This window comes from Diabrotica virgifera, chromosome 3 (assembly GCF_917563875.1).
Source record: "Diabrotica virgifera virgifera chromosome 3, PGI_DIABVI_V3a".
Lineage (NCBI taxonomy): Eukaryota > Metazoa > Arthropoda > Insecta > Coleoptera > Chrysomelidae > Diabrotica > Diabrotica virgifera.
The window spans coordinates 54249351-54262408 of record NC_065445.1 but is presented as its reverse complement, the minus strand read 5'-3'; the positions used below and the strand labels follow the sequence as shown (position 1 = coordinate 54262408).

At 31.8% G+C, this 13058-nt stretch overlaps 1 protein-coding gene across 3 annotated transcripts in view; it reads right to left on the bottom strand.

Moving 5' to 3' along the window:
* Positions 1-13058, bottom strand: part of LOC114326580 (apoptosis-resistant E3 ubiquitin protein ligase 1) — a 293562-nt gene that overhangs the window by 69049 nt on the left and 211455 nt on the right. For all 3 annotated transcript variants that reach the window (XM_028274984.2, XM_028274991.2, XM_050646470.1), the window contains one exon: positions 11462-11600. In XM_028274984.2, the coding sequence (XP_028130785.1) occupies positions 11462-11600 (139 nt within the window). The remainder of the gene's footprint in view (positions 1-11461; positions 11601-13058) is intronic.

Here is a 13058-nt window from a genome sequence, read left to right as displayed (position 1 = left end):
AAACGGAAGCCAGAAAAGTTTTTTTTAGTTTCTTTGTGTGTTTATGTTATATTATTCACGGTTTATTTTAATTAAATGGAAGTTTAAATTAGGATATACAATATACTTATAAGGGGCGTTGGATCATGGATATTACTCAAATTGTTTAAGTATTTATCTATTTACAACTTATTATTATTATGCATCTTTTGCACATTTCTTTAAATATAGGTCTGGATCCCGCGTATGAAAAAAAAGTTGATTAATAGCAAGCTGAAAATTTGTTAATAGCTTAAGGGTGTCTAGTCGGATAAACTTTGATATATGGGAACACTGGAACAGGGGCAGTTTTAATTGTGGAATAGGTTAAAAATTTGGAACGGTCACACCACGAAAACGGCACATTTGTTTTGTCCGACAGAACAGACTTAAACTCTCCGAACAGAGATTTAACTCTCATGCAAAAATCAGACTGCTATTAATCACTTGTCATAATTCCTGTCATTTGACATATTCTACATGTTCCACTCATTAAAACGCCCATTTGGTGATAAATAGCAGTCTGAATTTTGCATGAGAGTTTAATCTCTGTTCGAAGAGTTTAAGTCTGTTCTGCCGGACAAAATAAATGTGCCGTTTTCGTGGTGTGACCGTTCCAAATTTTTAACCTGTTCCACGATTAAAACTGCCCCTGTTCCGGTGTTCCCATATATCAAAGTTTATCCGACTAGACACCCTTAAGCTATTAACAAATTTTCAGCTTGCTATTAATCAACTTTTTTTTCATACGCGGGATCCAGACCTAATACTAGTATGTACATATTTCTAAAGTGTTGGAAGGGGGCGGCAAATATTAAGCTGCACACGGGCGGCCAACATCTCAGCGGCGGCCCTGCATAGAGACGTCTATTCCACATGAAAACGGGTCAACTTTCAATGTTATTACCATAAGCACAGCATACTAGCCCTATCAGAGAACACAAAATTTTACGAAAACCTCCAAAAAAATAAAGGAAGGATGAAAATTTGGGAATAGGTAGTTGAAATTGTCTATTATTATATAAGAAAAAGTTTACAATTCTACATCCCCTCCATTTTACAAAAATTGGGAAATACGGGGTGAAAAATATTTTCTTGGGAGTGAAAAAATATAAGTTCAAAATAGGCCAGGAATTGGATAAAATGACTAATTCTAAGCAACTTTTGTTCTATAGAGTTTTTTCACTAAGTCAATACTTTTCGAGTTATTTTTGCAAGTGAATATTATGTTCATTTTTAACAAAAAAAAAACATGTTTTTGGATGGTTTTTCGCAGATAACTCAAAAATTAAGTATTCTAGCGAAAAAATATTCTTAGTAAAAATATAACTTATAAAAAATTGAAAAAAATGGTGTACACGTGAGGTCTGCAGAGCCAGTAGAAGCAGAGTTGTAGCTAATGAAAAGTAGGTTCTTCTTCGTCAAAATCCAAATCGAATATTTCAATGTCAAATAACCAAAAACAGAGCATTTTTCGGGGAAAATTCATTACAACTTTTTTAAAGTGTTTAAAAAAAGGTTTATTTTTGTTTTTTAAAAAAACTTCTAACAATAAAAATATTAACAAAGTATTTAATTTAAAAGATTTGAATAATGCTCTCAAACCTAATATCAGAAGGAAATGGGAAACTGATTACAAAAGAATTGCAAATAAATCTACAAACCATTATTTCAGAATTCACCCTACACTTCCAAAAAACATTCCTCATTTCACCTTTAATTATAATAGAGCACACATGTCAGTATTGACTCGTTTAAAATTGAACCATGCTCGCTTTCCATCTCACTTATATAAAATTGGAATACTTAACTCTCCTGTCTGTAGTTGTGACAATATATCCATTGGTGATCTAAATAATATATTCCTAGAATGTTCTCTGAACTCTCAATCTTCTTCAATTCTGTATCAAGAACTAATTCATCACGAGTGTCCATTGCCACTAAATATTACAGCTCTCCTTTCTTCCTCAGATAAAGCGGTACTAGATTCCATCATTAATTTCATCAGAAATTCAAAAATAGCGGTATAGTTTAGAAATAGACAATATGAAATCATTTAATGTAATTAAGAATTTACATGTTTTGTGGCAAATGGATTTTGTCTGATGCCAGGATCTCTCTCTCTCACACACACACAACAATAAAAATAAGTGGGTTACGCTCAAAATATTGTTGGTCTCTTTTATTTTTTGGTACAAAAATCGCAAAAATCACCCCCTAATTAGCTTCCCAAATAAAATTAATCGTTACCGCTTCACAAGTTACTTTACTTATCTATTGTTTATATTATCTATAAGTTTCATTGGTTCAAAGTGCTCACTTAAAAAAAATTGGGTTTAAAATAAAACATTTTTTTTAATTTGAAAAAAAAAAAAATGGAATTGGTCATGGAATTAACTTAAAAATTATTAGTAATACCAAAAATCTTAAAGAGTAATAAAATGTACGTTTTACTTTTCTGAATATTTTTGCTGTTTTGTTTTCTTGTTAGACAAAAATTGGTTATGCTATGGCTGTTCAAAATTTGCCTAAACTCGTGATTAGTTACTCGTTCAAGCCATTTTAACTACAGCTTTTTCAAAAATAAGCACTTTGAGCCGATGAAACTCACAGATCATATGAATAATACATAAGTAAAGTAACTTGTGAAGTGGTAATGATAAAATTTATTTGTGATGCTAATTAGGAAGTGATTTTCGCGATTTTTTTTACCAAAAAATAAAAGGGACGAACAATATTTTGAGCGCAACTTACTTTTAATGTTACAAGTTTTTTTTAAAAAAGAATGTGTGTGTACTTTGTACCACGTAAGAAGTTATACTTCTATTATATGATTTCTTAAAAATAAATATACTTTAAACAGTTTGTTTTAATTTTTTTTTAAATACCAAACTAATTTTGTGCTTACCGCTTTCAAAAAAATAAAAAAAGTATAGGATTGCTCCGGATTCGAACTCAAGACCTCTCGATCTCTGGCCGAATGCTATACCAAATACGCTACGAGGACTGTGTCTGTATTGGTTCGGACGTACCTAATGAAAATTCACGGTAACAAACAGACTGGAAGGTGAAGTATAATAAATATACAATAAAATGTTTTAATAATACTTATCTTACTCCTGAGGAAGACAAATCCAAAGACACAAAAATTATAATAAATATATTTACTAAAAACACTAATATATTCTTTTCACAACTTTTCTTGCACTGATATATTCTTGAAAGATTTAGCAACTAAACGCCATACTGTCTGTGTGCGCATGCGCGCAGTATTATGAAATTTTACTCTTAATCGCGCCTAAAGAAGTATTACTTCAAAAACAAAAACCTTTTTTTAAACACTTTAAAAAAGTTGAAATGAATTTTCCCCGAAAAGTGCTTCGTTTTTGGGTTATTTCACAGTGAAATATTCGATTTGGAATTTGATGAAGAAGAACCTACTTTTCATTAGCTACAACTCTGCTTCTACTGGGTCTACATACCTCAAGCATACACCATTTTTTTCAGTTTTTTATAGGCTATATTTTTGCTAAGAATATTTTTTTCGCTGAAATACTTACTTTTTGAGTTATCTCCGAAAAACCGTCCAAAAACATGTTTTTTTCTGTTAAAAATGAACATATTCACTTGCAAATAACTCGAAAAGTATTGACGTAAGGAAAAAACTCTATAGAACAAAAGTTGCTTAGAATTAGTCATTTTATCCAATTCCGGACTTATTTTGAATGTATATTTTTCATTTTTGAGAGGGGGTTTTCCCCTCCATTTTATGTAAACTTTTTCTTATACCGAGTGTCCACTGTCCATTTATGTTTTCCCCCATTGTAACTGCCTATAACTTCCAAACGGCTCAAGATACAAATATGCGGTTTTCGCTGAAATGTTTTATTTTAGTAAAAGTTTTGTCTCAATGGATTTAATTTTTTATATCGCTTTCAAATACGAAAAAAAATGGCGGATTTTTGAAAAAAACGTTGTTGACTTTTTTTTTAATGGAACACCCAGTATATTTTTTTGTAAATTGAAAGAAAGGTCATTCACCTATCCAGCGATATAAAGTTTTTCAAAATCGGTTGTCAAATCACTGAGTAATTAATTTTTAAAATGAGAGGTGCAACGTGGATATCATACCTAAATAACATAACTAAGCAAATTGATATTATGTTATGCGATTTCCACATTGAATCTCTCATTTTAAAAATTAATAGCTCAGTCATTTGACAACCAATTTTAAAAAATTTTATATCACTGGATAGGTAAATGACCGTTTTTTCAAGTTTTTTGGTAAATGACCATTTTTTATATCGCCTTTAAATAAAAAATGGCGGATTTTTGAAAAAAAAACTTTGTTGACTCTTTTTATTAAAACACCCAGTATATTTTTTTGTAACTTGAAAAAACGGTCATTTACCTATCCAGCGATATAATTTTTTTTAAAATCGGTTGTCAAATAACTGAGCAATTAATTTTTAAAATGAGAGATGCAATGTGGAAATCACATAACATAATATCATTTTGCTTAGTTATGTTATTTAGGTATTATGTGATATCCACGTTGCACCTCTCATTTAAAAATTAATTACTCAGTGATTTGACAGCTGATTTTGAAAAACGTTACCGCTGGATAGGTGAATGACCTTTCTTTCAATTTACAAAAAAATATACTTACTGGGTGTTCTATTAAAAAAAAGTCAACAACGTTATTTTAAAAAATCGGCCATTTTTTTTCGTATTTGAAAGCGATATAAAAAATTCAATCCATTCAGACAAAACTTTTATTAAAATAAAACATTTCAGCTAAAACCGCATTCTATCTTGAGCCGTTTAGAAGTTATAGACAGTTAACATGGGGAAAATATAAGTGGACACCCGGTATAGTAATAGACAATTTCAACTACCTATTCCCAAATTTTCATCGTTCCTTTATTTTTTTTGGGTCAGATTGTTCTTTGATCGGGCTATACCCCGCAAACCAGTTCAGTTTGAAAAGGGGTCATCTCCTAGAGATACCCATTTGAGATGACCCGTTTTCAAAATGAACATCATCTGTTCACTTTGAAAACGGGTCATCTCTTTTTAAAAAAATTGCGGTTTATAGGTCTTTTCAAACCTAAAAAATATTTTTAAATTATTCATCAGCTTGTATAGTAAATATTAAACCCAAAAAATAGGTAAAAATAGGGATTAAAATAAATTTGTTTCAGTTGCAATGTGTGGGAAAAGCTCTGTGTTGGTCAGTTAGGATATGGAGAACAAGCCTGCGCTCTCTCCGATGAGATTCCAATAAGAATCGAAAATCGCGATTCAGAGAGCTGGAGTGCACTTCGTATTTTAATTGAAAAGTAAGATTGTTTTGACTTCGCATTGCAACTAATTAATATAAATGGTATACATTTTTATTTCCAAAAAAATACTTAAAACAATTATTTTCCTAATAGTCTTAAAGATAAAAAGTTTTTGACCTCTCCTGTAAAATTTAAAAAAGTGGAGATGACCCCTTTTCAAAATGACTGATTCATATGTAGGGGAGCAATACTGATAACGATTTTAATAACCATTTGACATTAAAAACCCCCATTATAGCAGGGCAATAAAAAGAAAAATGGCCTCAATTTTAGTTCCGGCGAAATCCAAGAGAGGTCGTCATTGTGACTTAACATCGCCAATAAAACTTTCACTATAAACTTTTCTATCACTATTCTCCGTGAAAATAATCTCGATAGAACTACTAACTCCATGTGCTAGAGGAAAATTTAATTTCGACGATCCATTTCAACTCGAAAAAGCAATACGACACTTAAAAGAAAACTAGGGACACTGAATTACTAAAAACATCATGTCTTTTGTCTACTTTTATTGTTAACAGAGTACGTGTGACAGGTTTTAAAGACTTGAAGTAATTCTTGTAAAATAAATTTTCACATAAATGATACTGAATAGATGGAGAAACATATTCTTTGTCAGAAATAATATCACGTCACACTGGATTTAGGTCTTGTCTTTCAAATCGAAGACTACTGTAAAGAAGAATTTCATTTCTGTAAAGACGATTCAAAAAGTGAAATGGAACAAATAAATATCTACTCTTACCATAATTTTCCAAAATCTTAGGAAATTAGATAGTTTCTAAATAGCCTGCTAACATATTTAATAAAAATTCGGGAAATTTTGATAAAACGATGCCAACTAACGAAATAATATTCATCATGTATCGAAAAGTATACTATGATTACAGATTACTTCGGGGAAAGATGCAAAGTTTCACCGTTGATTGATAAATACGGATAGTAAATTTATCAGTCAATTTACAGTATATTTATCAGTCAACGGTTTAACCCTGTTGAGGATATATGATAGGTCTATCCACGCGGGTAGAAAAGGATTTTGACTCAATGTCCGATGGCGCCACTATCGCAACAGAAATTTAGTAACGTGTACAGGTGAACCGAAATAGGAATAGATATGTATATGTTACCGTAAAAACCCGATTTCAGTTAAAACCCGAATTTACTAGGAAAAACTAGTTTTAACTATGGGCTTTGGACAACTCTAGTTTTAACTAGTGAAAACTAGAACTTTCAAATATTTTCAGTTAATTCTAGTTGACACTAAACATAATTCAGTCAAAACTAGTTTTTACTAAACTTTCCAGTAATTGTCAGATTCAAATAAAAATCAGTAAATAATTTGCTACCGCGGTTGTTTGCAAATAATTTTTCTAAAACGTAAAATACTGGATAAGATCATAAACGTAATAGTCTAAGAGCTAGTGAACCCTCCGACTAACGGTCGTCCTGTAAGGCTAGAAATTTTTCTAGTGATAATTCATAGCACACCAAGGCTAAAAACCATGACCTGGCAGGCATCAGCGGTGCACGTGTATCTACCAGGTGAATAGAGAAGTGCAAAGGAGATCGCACACATCTTACGGAAAATATAATGTCACTCAAATTCAATAAAATTTATACCAATAGATTCGTTTTAAATTAACGATCAAATCTTATCATTGCGCCAACTCTCTATTTTCAAAAATAAGAAATTGATATAAATAAATCTGAAATCAAATGGGTAGGTACATAAGTTAGAGAGAGAAAAAATATTTTAAAATACCCAGATTTTCGGTACTCCATAAATCAGCGGATTAGTTTCACTAATCCGCTTAGGTCCAGCGGGATTTAAGCTGTTATGAATAGCACTCAGAGCAATAATGATTGTAAACTAACATTTTATGGACTCCAAAAATGTGATTTCGATAAACTTTAATTGCAATTTGCGCCGTAATTAATCATAATTAAGAGTTGGCGCAATGATAAGAATTGATCGTTATATTAAAAAGAATCTAATCGTATAAATTTTATTGAATTTGAGTGACATTATATTTTCCATAAGATGTGTGCGATGTCCATTAGGGGGTAAAATAAACTTTCTCCTGTAAGGTTTAAATTTAAGTATGTGTTTGAGTAAGTCATTTAGAAGAAATGTGTACAATGACAGGCGATTCTGAAGAGCATAAGACCTTGCCAGACGAGGGGAAAGATTAGGGGTTTTTCCTAAAATTATTCTTTTTGCATCGAACAAATTTTTTTTAGGTTTTTTGAATCATTCCAAACAGAAAAGGTCTTTAGTGATTTTTCTCTTAAGTTAATAGTTTTTGTTATATAAGCGATTGAAAATTTTGAAAATTGTGAAATCGGCCATTTTTAACCCTAAATCGGACATTTATCTAAAAATTTCAGTTGGCAAGGTAGGTAGATATTCTTTTAACATTGATTGATGAAATCCCAAAGAGTTTTTTGCAATACAATATCGGAAACGCCTTTGTTTTTTAATTGCTAATCAAGCGGGCGCGACACTGTAGTATAGTGAGGACACAAGTGAGGACGTTTGAGTTGGCATAAATTCATTATCTCGAGAATGGGCAAATTTCAAGAGAAATCCTCAGACAGGTCGATTTTTATTTTTAAATTAGGACTTTTTGGCATATATATAATACTAGTGACGTCATCCATCTGAGCGTGATGACGTAATCGATGATTTTTTTTTAAATGAGAGTAGGGGTTGTGTGATAGCTCATTTGAAAGTTTATTTAATTCTCTATTCAGTAATATAAACATTAACATAATTATTTATACAGGGTGTACAAAAATTTTTTTAATTAAATTAACTTTGATTAAATTTGACAAATAAAAGAAAAATTTTTTTTGTACGCCCTGTATAAATAATTATGTTAATGTTTATATTACTGAATAGAGAATTAAATAACCTTTCAAATGAGCTATCACACAACCCCTACTCTTATTTTAAAAAATCATCGATTACGTCATCACGCCCAGATGGATGACGTCACTAGTATTATATATATGCCAAAAAGTCCTAATTCAAAAATAAAAATCGACCTGTCTGAGGATTTCTCTTGAAATTTGCCCATTCTCGAGATAATGAATTTATGCAAAACTCAAACGTCCTCACTTATACTACAGTGTCGCGCCCGCTTGATTAGCAATTAAAAAAAACAAAGGGGTTTTCGATATTTTATTGCAAAAAATTCTTCGGGATTTCATCAATCAATGTTTAAAGAATATCTACGTACCTTGGCAACATTGAAATTTTTAGATAAATGTCCCATTTAGGGTTAAAAATGGCCGATATCGCAATTTTCAAAATTTTCAATCGCTTATAATATAACAAAAACTATTAACTTAAGAGAAAAATCACTAAATACCTTTTCTGTTTGGAATGATTCAAGAAACCTAAAAAAAATTGTTCGAAGCAAAAAGAATAATTTTAGGAAAAACCCCTAATCTTTCCCCTCGCCTGGCAAGGTCTTATGCTCTTCAGAATCGCCTGTCATTGTACACATTTCTTCTAAATGACTTACTCAAACACATACTTAAATTTAAACCTTACAGGAGAAAGTTTATTTTACCCCCTAAATTTGCACTTTTCGATTCACTTGGTAGATACACGTGCACCGCTGATGCCTGCCAGGTCATGGTTTTTAGCCTTGGTGTGCTATGAATTATCACTAGAAAAATTTCTAGCCTTACAGGACGACCGTTAGTCGGAGGGTTCACTAGCTCTTAGACTATAAAAAATGCCAGTCGTTTTGACCATGTGGTTGTGCTACTGTCTTGCATCCAGGCTGCTAACATTTTCTCGACTTAGTTAGCTCGCTCGACTGAACCTTGACTCTTGCTGTGCCTTGGTTTTCCATGAACTAATTTTGTCTCAGGCCAGTATGACATTACCTCATTTATAACTGCATTAACGAACTCACGGGCACTCACGGCCATTATTGGAATGTAAAAGTCAAGAATATATCCGTTAATATCAATTATTGATAAGCAACTTATGCCGCCCTCTTACTTTGTAATGGTCTCAACAAAACAAATTTTGTTAAATGGTCTTGATAAACCATATTAAACTTATAGCCGTGATCCTCTTGTGATTGCATATCGATCAAATCTACCTAACAGCGACTATTCATTTCTGAATACGCTTTACTCTTCTTCCGTTAGCAGGTTTTATACATTGATATAAAATTATTGAAGATAGGTATCAATTATCATATTTGCGTATTTTCTGGCGGTTTCAGTCTTCAATCTATCTCAACCTCCATGACCCATAGCAACGTGGGCTGCTTCAATTACGTCAAAAATATCTTCAGCAGGTACATTAATATTTGATGGGTTCAGTTCTAGAAGCCAACTTTTTTATTTCACAAACTTCAACAATTCTAAATCGTTTTAGAGTTTTCTTAGCAGACAATTATTCCGCATCTTGTCCTTCGGCCATTAATTTATTATATATGCTTTTGGTCACAACATTGTAGTGACTTCTCGCTCTGTAGTCCTGTCGCCAGGGGGGGTACAACGGCCTCGTTAATTCAGATGGACTTACTCAAGTTTTTTTTATGTATTTTGACCCGTAGAACACGAATTTTTTGGGTAACAGTTGATCCGGATGTCGATAAGATTGTTATAGACCAAGAACTTGAGGAATCAAATAACAGCGATTTTTGGCAAAACAAAACAATATTTTGTATTTTTTGGGCCATTTTAAGTAAAAAATATTTCTACAAGTTTTTTCGTAGGATGCACAGTTTTCGAGATAAACGCGGTTGAACTTTAAAAAAATCGAAAAATTGCAATTTTTGAACCCGAATAACTTTTGATTAAAAAATAAAATAGCAAGTCTGCTTACCGCATTTGAAAGTTTAAGTCAAATTATATCGGTTTTGATAATTTGCGTTGGTAAAAATTTATTTTTTTATTGTTTAACAAAGCTATAAACACGTAGGGTTTCCCGTGCTTTTACATGCGTTTTAACGCATGTAACGTAGAAATAGTCTTGATTGCACTAGTACCTATTCTACCTACTCGTTCGATTTTAAATGAGAAATCATAGAAACATCACTCACGCACTAGTTGTTTGTAGCTTTGTTTAACAATAACACAATAAATTTTTAGCAATGCAAATAATCAAAACCGACATAATTTGACTTGAACTTTCAAAGGCGCTAAGCAGAATTGCTATTTTATTTTTTAATCAAAAGTTATTCGGGTTTAAAAATTGCAGTTTTTCGATTTTTTGAAAGTTCAACCGCGTTTATCTCGAAAACTGTGCATCCTACTAAAAAACTTGTAGAAATATTTTTTGCTTAAAATGACCCAAAAAATACAAAATATTGTTTTGTTTTGCCAAAAATCGCTGTTATTTGATTCCTCAAGTTCTTGGTCTATAACAATCTTATCGACATCCGGATCAACTGTTACCCAAAAAATTCGGGTTCTACGGGTCAAAATACATAAAAAAAACTTGGGTAAGTCCATCTGAATTAACGAGGCCGTTGTACCCCCCCTGGCGACAGGACTACTGTTTCTTCTATAAAATCTTTTCCAAAAAACGTTATTTCCATGTTCTTATATCTCTACTCTCAACCGGATCTTCGACATTATCACTCACGGTGAATAATACACATTAGTGTAATATAACCAATAAAAACGATGCGGAAAAATCAACAGTTCCACACACTAGTTTTTTACCAGCCAGCCGCCTTCGTCAGTAACCTTATCCCGAACAAGTCAAATCGTAGGTATTATTTGTCTCTTCTCGTAACGATTTTAACTGGTATTCGCTAGTAACAATTTTTTTCTATCAAATTTGGTATGTATGAATTAAAAATAACAAATTATTTTAAAATCCGCAAAATATACAGGGTGTCCTATTTAAATTAAATAAGTTAAGGGTATTTCCGGTGAAACCGGAAGTGGAGTAGTAACAAAAAATATGACAACAGATGCCTTTTGCGTCACTATACTTGCATGCAAAGTTTCATACATATTGTTCTTTTCGTTTCAAAGATATTTGCTTGGTTCCATACTTTATCCCAACCCACTGTTTTATGACATTAGTGGTTGTATTAATTTCTAAAATCACTTACCCCATGTCCAGGCGTCTTGATGATGACTACTCTTAACGACTTCAGACCACAGATCTGCCTTAAGGACTTCCAATCGTTGTTTGGAAATTGGTAACGACTGTCTCGCCGAAGACCAACGGGGGAAATCTTTGGTGAAAACCTGAAAACGTGAAAAGACACAAACTGAAAAAATATACTCAAGTTAAAATCATAGTTATTTATTATACAAGGAAAAGAAAATATTATTTTAATTTTATTAAATGCAAAACTTTCGCGTGTTTTTGGCAGATGTCGCCACGACATCCGTACTACCATGTTATTTCGTTGTGAATCGATACTGGTAGCCCGAATTTAGTTTGTTCATAGATAGTCATACAGTGCACTGGAATAAGTGTTACCCCCCCTTATTAACTTATGCACATAAGCAAAACGCTCGGACAGGTCGATTTTTAAAATAATCATAGTATCTTATAGCATCAATGTTTCGAACTTTACGCGATCCCTCTTCAGGTGACAGGCATAACTTTGATTTTTTTAAATAGGAAAGTACATCATGTGACACCTCATTTAAAAGCTTTTGAAATATTGATTACAAAAATGTATGTAAAGAGAAACCCCGACATACAATATCTGCTGTCGAGATTCTCTTTAATTTAAGTTTGAAGCAAGTAGCTGAGACACTAGCCAAGTAGCAAGATAAAGTGAAGTGACAGTGGCAAAATGTCATGAATAAACTTTCTTAAAATTATTTAATGTCATAAATGATTAAGAATTTTTTAACGTAGAATAATTAGCTTAAATTGTTGTTTCTTTGTATTTTCAGGTAGTATAATTTTAAGTTTGTAAATATTGTAAAATTAATAAACTTTGTATTTTCAGAGCAACATCAATTTAGTTTAAAAAAAGTCAAAAGTCCCAAGTCCCAGTCTATAGTGGTGAAAAAAAGTAACATATTACATGTATAATACTTTAATCCTTTTTGAGAGCGTAGGTGCAAAATTTCGGTCGAACTCGTTTTAAACGCATTCATTTTTTTCGAATCCTGAGAAAACTAATAAATCTTTTTGAAAAATTTAAACGCATAATGAAAGATTATATTATTACCGAGGGCTGAAAGTCCCTTAGAATAAAAAAGTTTCTTTTGAATGATATATTTGAAATTAAAAATCAGTATAAATTTTCTCTATTTTTCACCCCTGTGACTTATTAAAATAAACATTATAGGAGTTCTCAGGGACATTTGAACATCGAGAATACTGTAATATTTTATTCTGCGTTTAAATTTTTCAAAAATATTTATTAGTTTTTTCAGGATTGGAAAAAAATGATTGCATTTAGAAAGTATTCGACCGAAATTTTGCGCCTACGCACTCAAACAGGATTAAAGTATTATACATTTTTGTAATCAGTATTTCAAAAGCTTTTAAATGAAGTGTTACATATATACTTTCCCATTTAAAAAAATCAAAGTTATGCCTGTCACCTGAAGAGGAATAGCGTAAAGTTCGAAACATTGATGCTATAATATACTATGAAAAATCAACATGTCCGAGCATTTTGCTTATGTGCTAAAAATAAATAAGTTAATAAGGGGGAGGGGTAACACTTATTCCAGCGC